Genomic DNA, 12,694 nt, shown 5'->3' with positions numbered 1-12,694 from the left:
AAAATATATATATTTTTTCTAAATGTATTAAAGAATAGTGATATTTTGATAAACTTTTAAAATTAAGTAGCAATTTTAGTGTGTTTTAAGTGTTAGCGATCACCCTAAAGTATTTAAAATTTTGAATTGTTGCTATGAAATAATAAAAATCTCAATACAACTAAACAATTTTGCATCGTTAAGTACTATTTCTATGTTTTATATCTTTCTTAATTTAAGGGTAAAAGAACATCAAACCTCCCAATAACCTGAGTAAAGCTTGGTCTCACAAGTATTAATTTAAATACTCAGAACAATGACTATCCGATCAGTTACTGACATTCATATATTAAAGAGAAAGTAGCACAGATTTTTATTCAGCTCGATAATCAAATCTGTTTTTTTATGGTTACACACAATGATCATATATAGTAAACCAATTTTGTGGTCCTATATTAAGAAGCTTTCAATATTTTCCGAGTATTATATTACCTATCAAAAAATAAATAATTTCTGTGTCACTTTTGCCAAGAACTAGTGTTACCCGCACAACATATTGTCTCTTGTTAAATAAAAAAATCAAAAGTTGGCAAAATATTGATTTTCTAGAATATCAAAATTAAACCTGTCAAGATAAATTTCGGGGAAGCGCGCTGGGTTGCATAACGCATCCATATCGGAACGACCTTAAACCGTCTGTCCTACATGTGTGAACTATATCTGCTTACGTTCCCTGTTCCCAAAAACCCACAGGAAAACGATATAAAATTTATTGTTGACGCTAACCTACTTTGTGATTTGAACAATGTTATTCTTTCCTAGACGGAAAAGAATGCACCGTTATTTTTAGAATAGCCAATTTAAAAATACAGGGAACACTCAATTTGTTGGGCGAAATTAAATTCCAATTGGCTGATAATATGTTTTAATAAAAACCTGGTGTATCGATAAAAACCTTTAAGTTTTCATTCTGTTTGCAATGTTTTTAATATTTAAGTGACTTAGTGGCTATTAACTAATTATATAACATTTTATTATTATAAATGATAACAATAAATAAGCAAATTCAATTAATTTAAAAGCAAATCAATTTTAATTTTCTATAGTTTATTTGTTACAGTAAATAGGCAACCAACAATCCAAAATAAACAAAAATAGTTCATTTACTCACAGGAATTAGCTTTAAATTCAAAATAAATTGCGAAATATATCATATGTTGCTTTATTGACAATTAATAAAATGTGTTAAGTGGTTATTAGCTTATGAAACATTTCAAATATATAATTACACTATCCCTTAATTAACCTAAAAATAAAATTATGTCGTATTAACTAATATTTATATAAATTCCCTTACATATTTTTGCGAGTTTATAATTCACAGCTGTCGTGAAATGCTCGTCTACATTAACAATAAGAGAGATCCTGCTGGATATTCAATTCTTAACGTATATCAATGTTTGCATAATGGTTTTAAATACTAAAATAACTTCTTGATATTTTGTTTGAAATAAGTTTTGATCGTGATAGTGTTGTTCGATTATGACTCTAGTATTTTATATGCCAAATCTTCTTTTTTATCCGTTAAATTAATATGTTTTAATATAATGCTAGTTATATGATATAAATCAGAAATAATACTTATTGCCCACTTGACAGACTGTTGAATTATGATTGCAAATCTATATTATTGTTATTGTAACAATAATGTTTATGGTTTGTCTCTTAGGTTGTATTATCTAAGGTAAATGAAAAACTCGAGATGTGATATAATTGATTGCTGACATTGATAGGGACCACTGTTATCAAATAATTTAATAAGACTCACCACAAAAAATACGCCTGGATTCTTTGCCACCTCATGGATGGTGTAGAAAACAATTCAATAAATATGTTATGTAGAAATAAATCCATAACGCGTAAAAATGTATGTTATTATGAGTATATTATGTTTTTATGTCATCAGTAAAAGGTTTTGGTTTTGTAATTTTATAAATAGTTATTACGACTGAAAATATACAGAGATTGATATAATAGCTTAGATGTTTTTTTAACCTGCATATTTCATAGGAAAACAGTTTTTCATGGCAATCCGCCAAATTCGTAGTTTGCGCCTCATAAACAATTGATCCCATAAGCTCTCAATTACAACAAATCGAAATAGTTGCGAGACTGTTTAAAGTTTACTTTCTGGTTATACGGGTACGCGTTATTAAGTCTCTATAAACCAACAAGTAAATGTTGCGAATTGTGAAACATTGAAGGCGTTGTTTACTACCGTTGAGATAAGCGGAGTAAAACCGGTCCTGCAATAGGCGTTCTCCGCAGAACATTATTTAAACGACTGGTAATTTCGTATGCAGCAATCCAATAAATATAACAGCCAAGAGATACCGGTTCACTATTTTTCCTTCGGGACAAATCAGTTACAGATCAACTATCATATATCAAAGAAAAAATAAAACACGCACTTCATAATGATCTGGTTTGTGAATTAAGAAGATCGTATTAAGAATTAAGTGTTTTCATTTAAAAACCGTTTCTGATTGTTAATCAGGCTTTGATCTTTGATGACACTATTAGGTTGTTCGTAGTTTTGTTTGCAACATGTAATATTTTACATACATTTCTGTAAAAAAATGAAAGTATCTGGTAAACTGTGATACTACACGAATAAACATTTTCTTAGTTGATATCTGAACAGAGCTGAGTTCATATTACACCTTAGCTCCCTTATTTTGTCTGGTGATAAACCCAAGTCTGCATAGTGATGAAAACGATATTTTTTACTTACTTATTACTTGCTTTAATCGCTATGCTAGAAGCCGCGACGAGATTCTGATTGGGTCATTTCGTTTCTATGGTGCGTTTATTGTTTAATTATTTCGGATGTCAATTTCAGTATGCCTGACGTAACGAATAGTGCGTTTAGATTTTTATAGCGTTTAGAGATTAAGTTATTAGTTCATTAGTATATATAAGTCGGTAGTACAATAACTAAAGTGAATTTTCGATCTACGAAGTGTTGTGTACCCGGATGTACAGATTGTAAAGAAATACAGAATCGTTCCTTCGAAGAAGTATTTGGCTGTCTTTAAAAAATGTTTGATAATATTAAAAATTCTAGACTGACTCGATTAAGATCGTTATAAAAAGTTTTGATGTAAGTTGGGATAAGTTTATTCATATAAATAATCATATAAAATATCAAATATATATTTTTTCATTTTAGTAAATTAATCCCCTTCCGAAATAAGCTATGCAAATGGCGATACTCTTTTATTCTTGGATTAATTATTTGATAGTTCAACAAGCACCGAATGCAAACCTTTGAGAGAGGATTAACAGAAGTTCAATACACTAGGAATTTCAGTGCAAAGCAATTCAGGACTTAAATAGTGCTTATTCTCCAAGTAAGAAGACATTTGTTAAAATTTCATCAATTAAAAAAATTTAATGACGACCTTGAACACCCCCCCTTGCATCAAAGAAAAAAAATGTTTAATTATCCGAATAAATATATGATAGCTTAAGACTACTTAACCAAGATAGTTTAACATTTTTTTGGACCTGTTAGAGCTCTTTGATTCAGGAATATAGTTTCTTCAGCTAGTATGTTTGAGAAATCATTTAAAGTGCTCATCATCAGTACATTCAATACTAACGAGGGATGTATTACCAAGAGTTGACTCTTATATCTTCAATTCCAAATGTTCCTATTCAAACAAATGAGGCAAGGCAATATCTCATGCCCCAGAAAATTGTTTTTTTTGTACTGTCTATCTGTTTTATTTTATTACGCTATATTGCCACGTTGATACATTATCAATAATGTATCAACACAAATATATATATATATATATATATATATATATATATATATAACAATAATATATATATATATATATACAACAATATATATAACAATATATCAATAACAAATTATCAAATATGTTATAATGTTATATACATATATAACATTATAATATATTTTTTGTCCAATATCTTTTAAAAAGGTAAATTTAAAACCTTTTAATTGTACGCTACATAATGATCTTCCAGATAGAGTATTAAAGTTAATAAGGTACTTTCGGATAAAACAGGTGAACAACTTTATAAGGAAGGACTTGCTTTTAGTATAAGAAAACAAAAAGACAGAACTCTAATAGATCCTAATGGCATTAATTAAATATGAAAAAGGGAAAATACAGAAGAAATAATCTTGATCTGTTCCAAAGTACTTTATTATGATTTTTTAGATATATTTTTATTTTTATATTATAAATTTATACATTATTTTAATTGTACGCTACATAATGATCTTCCATATAGAGTATTAAAAATAATAAGGTGCACCATATACTTTCGGATAAAACAGGTAAACAGTAAACAATTTTAATGGGGAAGGGCTCAAAGTTTGCTTTAGTATAAGAAAACGAAAAGAGAGAACTCTAACAGATCGTATTAAATAAAATTAAATGAATGAAATAAATATAATCTGTAATAATATATATATATATATATATATATATATATATATATATATATATATATATATATATATATATATATATATATATATATATATATATATATTATATTTATTTCATTCATTGAATTTTATTTAATAAATTTATTTAACGTGACATCAGAGCTGTCACGTGCCAAACTATCAAAGAACCAATGAAATGTCTTTACAGCGAAATGTTTCTCTTACATGTGCCTATAATGTAGATTTAAATTGGCCAATTAAGCTACTTGAATGACTTGAAAACTTTTCACCAGAGACCCTTTTTGAGTTTTCTCTCTATTATTTTATGTGTTTAAGAAAGAGATGTATAAATATCATGTAATGCATAATGTATATTACAGTTATTAGTTTACAAGTTACAATGGATTTAATGAAACCACTCTCGTTATTTTAGAAACAATGAATGAAAAGTAATATTTTGGGATCGTATCAATACTGTTTCATCAAGATATCATAATCGAGATAAATAACTCTTCTATATACCCTATGCTCTAAATCTAGGTCTCTGCAACTATTGGCTTTTTGCAAACTTTGAAAAAACATTCTGGAATGAAACGAAGTTTGCCTTGGAACAAACAAACTGATTCTTATTTTAAAACCAAAGGCATAAAAAGGATTAAAAGAAATCTTGGAATTATTTTTGAGGCGTAAAATCGATTAAAAAACACCTTTCTTAAAGATATTTTGCTTCAACGTTATGAAGATTTTCGTTACTGAACCACAGTTGATCAAATGACGGTAATATACTTTTTGAAGTCGAAATTATTTCGTAAAATAACTCATAATCAGTTAAAATTTCAAAAATTTTTTTAAAGAAATTAATAAATAAGCATTAATTAAAGTTATTTTTCAAATCTGTAGCACAATTATGATGAATATATGGTTTTCTGATTCATTAAAATCACGTTTCCTCGATCAGTTAATCGTCATCAGTTTTATGTCAAAATATAAAATTAAAATTATTCTTTTGTTAAGCCATTAGTATTTTAGCAATTTCTGGTTATATGAGACGAATTAAAAATAGAAGACTGTGGTCTATTCACAAAATAACCTGGAAACGTAAAAAAAGCAACCTGTTGACATATGTTCCGATTCCGAGTATTTCGTGAAATTTCTTTTCCTGGTTTCAAAACTAATCAGGAACGATTATATAAGACACGAGCTTGCGTTAGCTGTTTTCCAACAAGACGACCTGTTTCTCTGAATTTTTTTATTGCGTTTATTTTTTTTAGATTTTAGATTTATAACGGAGGCTCGTTAGTGTTTTTAGTAAATTGTATGCCCTATAAACTGTTACTGGCAATTTTCCAGTTTTACTTGCGTTTCATTTTATTTCGATTCGCCAGAAAAAAATCAATAGGAAACGGCTTTTTTAAATTATGCGAATTAACGACATCCAACATAAGAATCGTTTATTTTTAAAACGAGACGTGAACTGACCTTGAAAACAGGACGAAACCAGAGAGGATCCAGTTCTCTTCTTCTTGCGACGCTTCTTCTTCGCTTCCTCCTTGTGACGGGCGATTTCACGGGCTCGTGTCGTTGGATCTAGTTGTTCCCCCTGGTCGCCGCTGTCCGAAGCGCTGCCGTTGCCGCCAGTGCTACCCCCGCCGCCACCACGCCCCACGAGGCTACCGGTTGAGGCGGCCGCGTCTGCAACACAAATACCACATTCAGTTTGTGGCGAAATCACGTGTCAGAAACGAAGAAAACATTTTTTTTAATTTCAATTTATCCCTTATTTGACAACTACATTGTTATGTATCTGCTAATTCGCCAAAACATTTGAATCCAATGAAAGAAAATGCTGGTTAACAGTTTTAGTTCAAAATTAACTAATTAATCGACTTAAATAACCAACAGATTAATCGTTAAGGTGTATCCATAACCTCGTTCGATAAAACCATGATTAATTTAACCGAAGTCATGTTTTTGTAACAATGAAATTTATTATTCGAATCTCTGTTTGACGTCAGTTAGGTTTGGTAATTATTTCATCTATTTAATTATCCAAATATATCAATAACGCAATATTTATATTTAAAGGACAGTTTTTATAATTAGGTATTCTTGGTTGCAGCTGTTCTATTAATATAATTTTTATTTAGTTAATTGATAATGGTAATGTTTTGATACACTTTTTTTTCGATCGTCGTTGATGTATGTAAAAATGTATTTGAACCAACCAATCCTGCTAACTAAATGATTTCATTTTAGCTGCGCCCACTATGACATTAGGAACTAGAGAAAGTTCAGTTTTTTTTTCGCTACATAATTCGCTACTAATCGTCGACATGTCTGCATACTTCCAAAAATAGCATAAGTTCACGTAGAATATTATTATTTGATGTCTAAAGGCCACTTTGCGACAATTAATTGGCTTTGAGCAAACAAAACGAAGACGAAGACCAATTTATGTAGGGGCTTTTTCTTAATTTGGTGGTTGCCAGGGTATTAATATTTATGTATTTATGTGGGTGTGTACGCTGTTTTTTTAAAGTGCTGATTCTTTTTAGGGAATTAGATCGAGCGTGTAAAAAATAGTTTATTTGGGCATACGTATCGACGGTTGACATTGTTTATGCTCAAGGTCTTTTACAAAAATAACGGTGATATTAGTAATTATTATACTGAAATGTGTTTTTTTAACAAAACATAATAACATGATATAACATTTTAGGATTTTTCCATATTATTTTTATTTTAGAACAACTGTTAATGGCATTTTTATTTGTTTAGTTTAAAAACGTATCTTGTTTTGTAAATGTAAAATTGACAGCTCTGGAAGTATTTTAGGTTAAGTTGAAATTAGTTGGGTTGCTGTAATAAATTAAAAACTAAATGAATATTTTTACATCAATTTGTATGTTATTAACCCCTTTGGCATTTAATTTAAATAAGATACATAATATTTTATAAATACGTGTTGAAAACCACTGTTATCTTGATAATATATCTTGACAGTTTTTAAAATTTCTAGGTTAAGCACAAATGCGTGCGTGTGCGTATTATTATAATATGAAAAATGGGATATAAAAATAAAGTTTTTTTAAATTAATGATTCAACTTATTTCATAAATTGTTACATGTTATGGTGATAGCAAATTATATCTAAAAGATAATGGTGTCGACTTTAATATATCATTTGATTCGATTTATTTGGTTTCTTCTATATGAGTAACAAATTAATCCGTTTTCTAAATAATTCGACAGCTACGTGGTATGAATAACAAACTATCCCGGTAATTACAAAAATAAATAATGTTTTTTAAACTCACAAAAATATATTGTTTCTGTTACAGACCTGGACAATGCGGTAAATGTTGCAAAACTCAACAGTATGTTATAGCATTTTCTCATTCTTAATTTATGAGTAATTTGTGTATTGTTAAATATACTATTCGAATTATGTCCATTTTTTATTGCCATTCTACAGTAAAATAGTTACTGTTATTTGCGTTAAAAACAGTTTATTGACATTTTTTTGTAAGTACGGTATTTTATCATAAAATATATTTTATGAAATTATAACCACAATATTAATTTTATTTCAAACTTGTATTCAACTTTTTATTCAAATTATCTAATTCAATTGTAATTTTATGATTTTGTTTGAAGTTGATGATTCTTATAAAATAAAATTTGGAAAATGTCACACGAGAATATTAGTATATATTAAATATTGTTACAAGTTCTTCATTATATTTAATTACCGGTATTTTAATTTTCCAACACTGAATAGAAATGAGTATACTCATCGCGTATCATCAAGTTGCGAAAGTTTGGGTGATGAAATCTGATGATGTCATATCTCGTAGTTCAAAAACTTCAACCTTCAAAACCGGACACATGCCGATTGATCGGTTAAATTTGGCGAATAATATTCGAACAGCCGTACTTACATATGCCGAGTATATGTTAAATATGCTTTATATAGCAGATGACATGGTAAAAATGATGAAAATTCGCACATAGGATAATAATCAAACAGGGATTAAGAGTTTGAGGCAAATTTGAGGCAAGTTTTAGTCCAAGAAACATAATGGAAAACTATACATTGAAATTTATACAACCTGTCATTAGTAATGAAGCCAAAATATGAACAAGTGATTTTGCTGGGATTCGGTTGTCACATCCTGTAAAATCCATGAAACATTACATGAAAATGGTAAATGGAAAGTACTACTTCATCTGCCATGTTCATCAGGCATCGTTTCATCTGACACTTGTTCTAGTGGACTATATGATTCTCCCAATTCTCTTTTTAGGTTGTTTAACAACACTGAATACAACTTTTTTTGATTCCAATAAGATGTTTCGCCTTGAACAGTCGCGATCATGTCAAGGGTGTTATTTAATGTATAAATTACTGAAAGAGAAATTATAGTTGACATATGATAGATTAGGCAATATATCTGGACTGGACCTAAAGTTTAATATGGCCTCCGAACCACGGTCCTCGGTATTAAGCCTACCGACTGGCGAGTATGAAATAATAATGAATAGTGTAAAATTGGAAAATCCGACAAGGAAAATGATCCCAGTCACGCCAGTAACTATGCTGAGTAAGATCGGATGTCTTCTGGGATGATTTCTAAACTCGACAGTCGGTAGGCTTAACGCCGAGGACCATGGGTCGGAGCCCACGTTAAACTTTAGAGGTCCAGTCCAGATAACATGGTTGGTAAAAGGAGACTTTAATATACATACATATATATATATATATATATATATATATATATATATATATATATATATATATATATATTTAAATATTATATTATATTATATTTAAAAAAATCGATTTTTTTAAAATTTATAGATTAGGATATCCCCTTAATAAATCTAAAAATAAAGCTCAATCGAAATATTCGACCATTTTTCAACATGGTTTATAATAAATTATTTAACATAAAATGTTATCATGCCGGCTTGGTGGCACAGTGGTAAAGGCGATAAGACTGTCCTCCTACTGCTGCGATAGCCGCGGGTTCGAATCCTGCTGGGGCATGGTTGTAAATTTATGTTTGTGATTGTTTTAGGCAATAGTGTAAAATCCGACAAGGAAAATGATCCCAGTTACGCCAGTAACCATGCTGACTAAGATCGGATGTCTTCTGGGATGATTTCTAAACTCGCCAGTCGGTAGCCTTAATGCCGAGGACCATGGTTCGGAGCCCATGTTAAACTAGTCGTAGTCTTCGACTAGTAGTTCCAGTCCAGATAAACTCATAGTTGGTAAAATGAGACTTATATGTACATAAAACATTTGTATCTTTATGTAACCCCCTATACATCAATAAATAATCCATTATTTCCAATTATGTCCAACAGTAAAAAAATGAGGAAATATTTTCGGTGCTAAAGCTCGAGTATTTGCTATTGAGAACTAGTACTCATGATTTCATAGCTTTTTAAAAATGAGTTATTTATCGTATCACGGTTTCAACATTTAAAACGTAATTAATATACATAACGATATTATGTAATGATATCGCTGGTATTTGGGTTTATTGGCTAAATTTGTTCGGAGATAAACATGTTTTATTTTTCATAAATGTACGCGTCTACGTCAGAATCAAAATTAAAAGCACTTATCGGCATCCGTACATGGATCTATTCTTGTTTACTAATTTTGATTAAATTTAGTCGGCCGATTTTAGCTACTTGAAAATAATATCAGTTATTTGATAAACATGACGGTAATTTCATTTGTGTAAAAACATACAATGACAAATAGAATTTGTTCATGTAATTATTTTACTTGTCCAATACAACAGCAACAAGTCAAAGAAATGGTAGATCAAATAAGTAAATATTAAAAAAATACTTTGAATTTTTCCTCTTCAAATTTGCAGTTAAATATTAACATTACATTATTCTAAAAGCTTAAAATTGTATAAATAAGCTTTGCTTGGTTTATTGTTATATTTTTACTCTAATCAGACTTTTTACTTCTTTCATAGAAAGAATTTAGGTAAATTTGTTAGTTCAAGAATTTGAAGGTGATATTCTAGACTAGAAATTCGAAAAATTCAACAAGTTAAACACTTTTTTTCGTCAAATAACCACTGTACGAAAAAACTATGAATTTATATATATATATATATATATATATATATATATATATATATATATATATATATATATTAAAGTCTCCTTTTACCAACTATGAGTTTATCTGGAATGGGCCTAAAGTTTAACGTGAGCTCCGAACCATGATCCTCAGCATATCCTAAGCCTACCGACTGGCGAGTGACCAACTTTATAAATCATCCCAGCTATGAATTTTGAAGTAAATCGGTTCAGTATAACTGGAGACATCATATCAACGGACTTGAAAAAAGTAGTTTCGATAAAAAGCATTTAAAGATTCGTTTGGAATTTCGGTGGATGCCGTGGTTTATATGCCATGTCACTAAAATAGCGATATCTGTGAAAATAATTTAAATTTTGAAGAATTCTCTTAAGGGTATATTCTTGAAAAGTTAAGTTTTCAAGTTAATAAAAAAATCATATAGTCACATACTTTTTTATTTTCAATTTATACATTGACCTACAGCCCATATATTCGGGATTCGGGTGTTCCGCAGGGCAGTGTTCTCGACCCATTGTTATATCTTATGTATACAGCTGACCTACCGACTTCAGCAGTTTTATCATCACACGAGGATCCAATATTAGCCATAAAAAACCTCCAACTTCATCTTAACAAAGTCGAATTGTGGTTGACAACGTGGCGTATCAAAACAAATGAGAGAAAAATCTACCCATATGACAATCACCCTTTGTAGAAGAACATGTCCCTCAGTAAAATTGAATAATCATGAACTTCCACAAGCGGACAACGTTAAATGTCCGGGAATGCATTTTGAGCGACGTCTGACTTGGAAAAAACATATAGTGACAAAACGCAAACAGCTTGGGGTTAAACTAAACCAAATGTATGGGTTGATAGGGCGTAAATCTAAATTATCAATAGATAACAAGGTTTTGCTGTATAAGTCAATACTTAGGCCCATCTGGACCTATGGTATTAAACTGTGAGGTACTATTAGCAAATATAACATAAATATCCTCCAGAGGTTCCAAAACAGTGTTGCGAGTTATCGTCGATGCCCCATATTACATGTCCAACAAACTGATTCAACGCGATATCCCCTTAGAACCCATAACGAGTGTGATTTGAAGTGTTAGTGCGAAGTACTCTGAAAGACTATTAGTGCATCCCAATGCACTCGCCAAACAGTTAAATGTGCGCGATGACAGTGAAGTGCGTAGGCTCAAACGCAAACTACCATACGAACTGATTAATAAAATAAGTTAAAATAGTCATTAGAATAAGTTAGGATAGACTTTGAAATAAGTTAGAATAGTGTCTAAAATAAGATTTAGATTATAAGTTGTACAGCAGATCACTTACTGAAGTGATCTACATGTTAGGATGGTTATATTATATAACGGAAATCATACAATAATACTTATTGCCCACGGGCAGATTGTTGACGTTCTAAGAGATTAATAAAACAAAATTTACTTTGTCATTTTGTTTCTTACGTTTACCCCCTTGTATCTTATATATTTTGATTTGTTTGTTATTGATGTCTTCTCGTACTGAATGTTCATTTTCATTTAGAGCGCGTACCTTATAAAAAGCCTCAAAAATAATACTCACTTTTTGAAAAGGCTTCAAAAAATAATAACAATCAATCGATCAGTCAATGTCAAAGTATAATTTTATGATATAGGAACATTTATTTCTTATAAAATACCAAAACCACCAGGAATGTTTTCAGTCTTAAATTAAAAAAAAACAGCTTTTGATGCACCATATTAAAAAAATGCGATAAGAGCTCTTTAAATAATAAATTAGTTGAGCAACATCTGGTACAAGAAACAAACATACATATAACCATATGATATTTCAAGTATTAACCTTCACAGAGTTCAAAATTTGAATTACGTCAATCAATCCCGCTGTGTTCAAAACAATGAAAACTACTCCAAAAATGTTTAAAAAATACATTTTTAATGCAATAAACAAATGATTTATACAGCAAAGCAAAATTTAAAATCCTTATAAAGGATATTTCGTGGTAGAAGTCCCTTTTATACAGAATTATCAATGATGCACAGTTAACAAAGTAGTTTCCATATCAAAAGAGAAAAACAATCACTAATATT

The 12,694-nt window shown here is 29.8% G+C and overlaps 1 protein-coding gene across 2 annotated transcripts in view; it reads right to left on the bottom strand.

The window, feature by feature from the left end:
- Positions 1–12,694, bottom strand: part of LOC143199597 (MAP kinase-interacting serine/threonine-protein kinase 2) — a 42,743-nt gene that overhangs the window by 3,139 nt on the left and 26,910 nt on the right. For both annotated transcript variants that reach the window (XM_076409521.1, XM_076409522.1), the window contains one exon: positions 5,951–6,163. In XM_076409521.1, coding sequence (XP_076265636.1) covers positions 5,951–6,163 — 213 coding nt within the window. The remainder of the gene's footprint in view (positions 1–5,950; positions 6,164–12,694) is intronic.

Source organism: Rhynchophorus ferrugineus, unplaced genomic scaffold (genome assembly GCF_030347505.1).
Source record: "Rhynchophorus ferrugineus isolate W39M unplaced genomic scaffold, kcgeb_rfMv2 rfM7, whole genome shotgun sequence".
Taxonomy (NCBI): domain Eukaryota; kingdom Metazoa; phylum Arthropoda; class Insecta; order Coleoptera; family Curculionidae; genus Rhynchophorus; species Rhynchophorus ferrugineus.
This window is presented reverse-complemented; position numbering and strand designations above follow the sequence as displayed.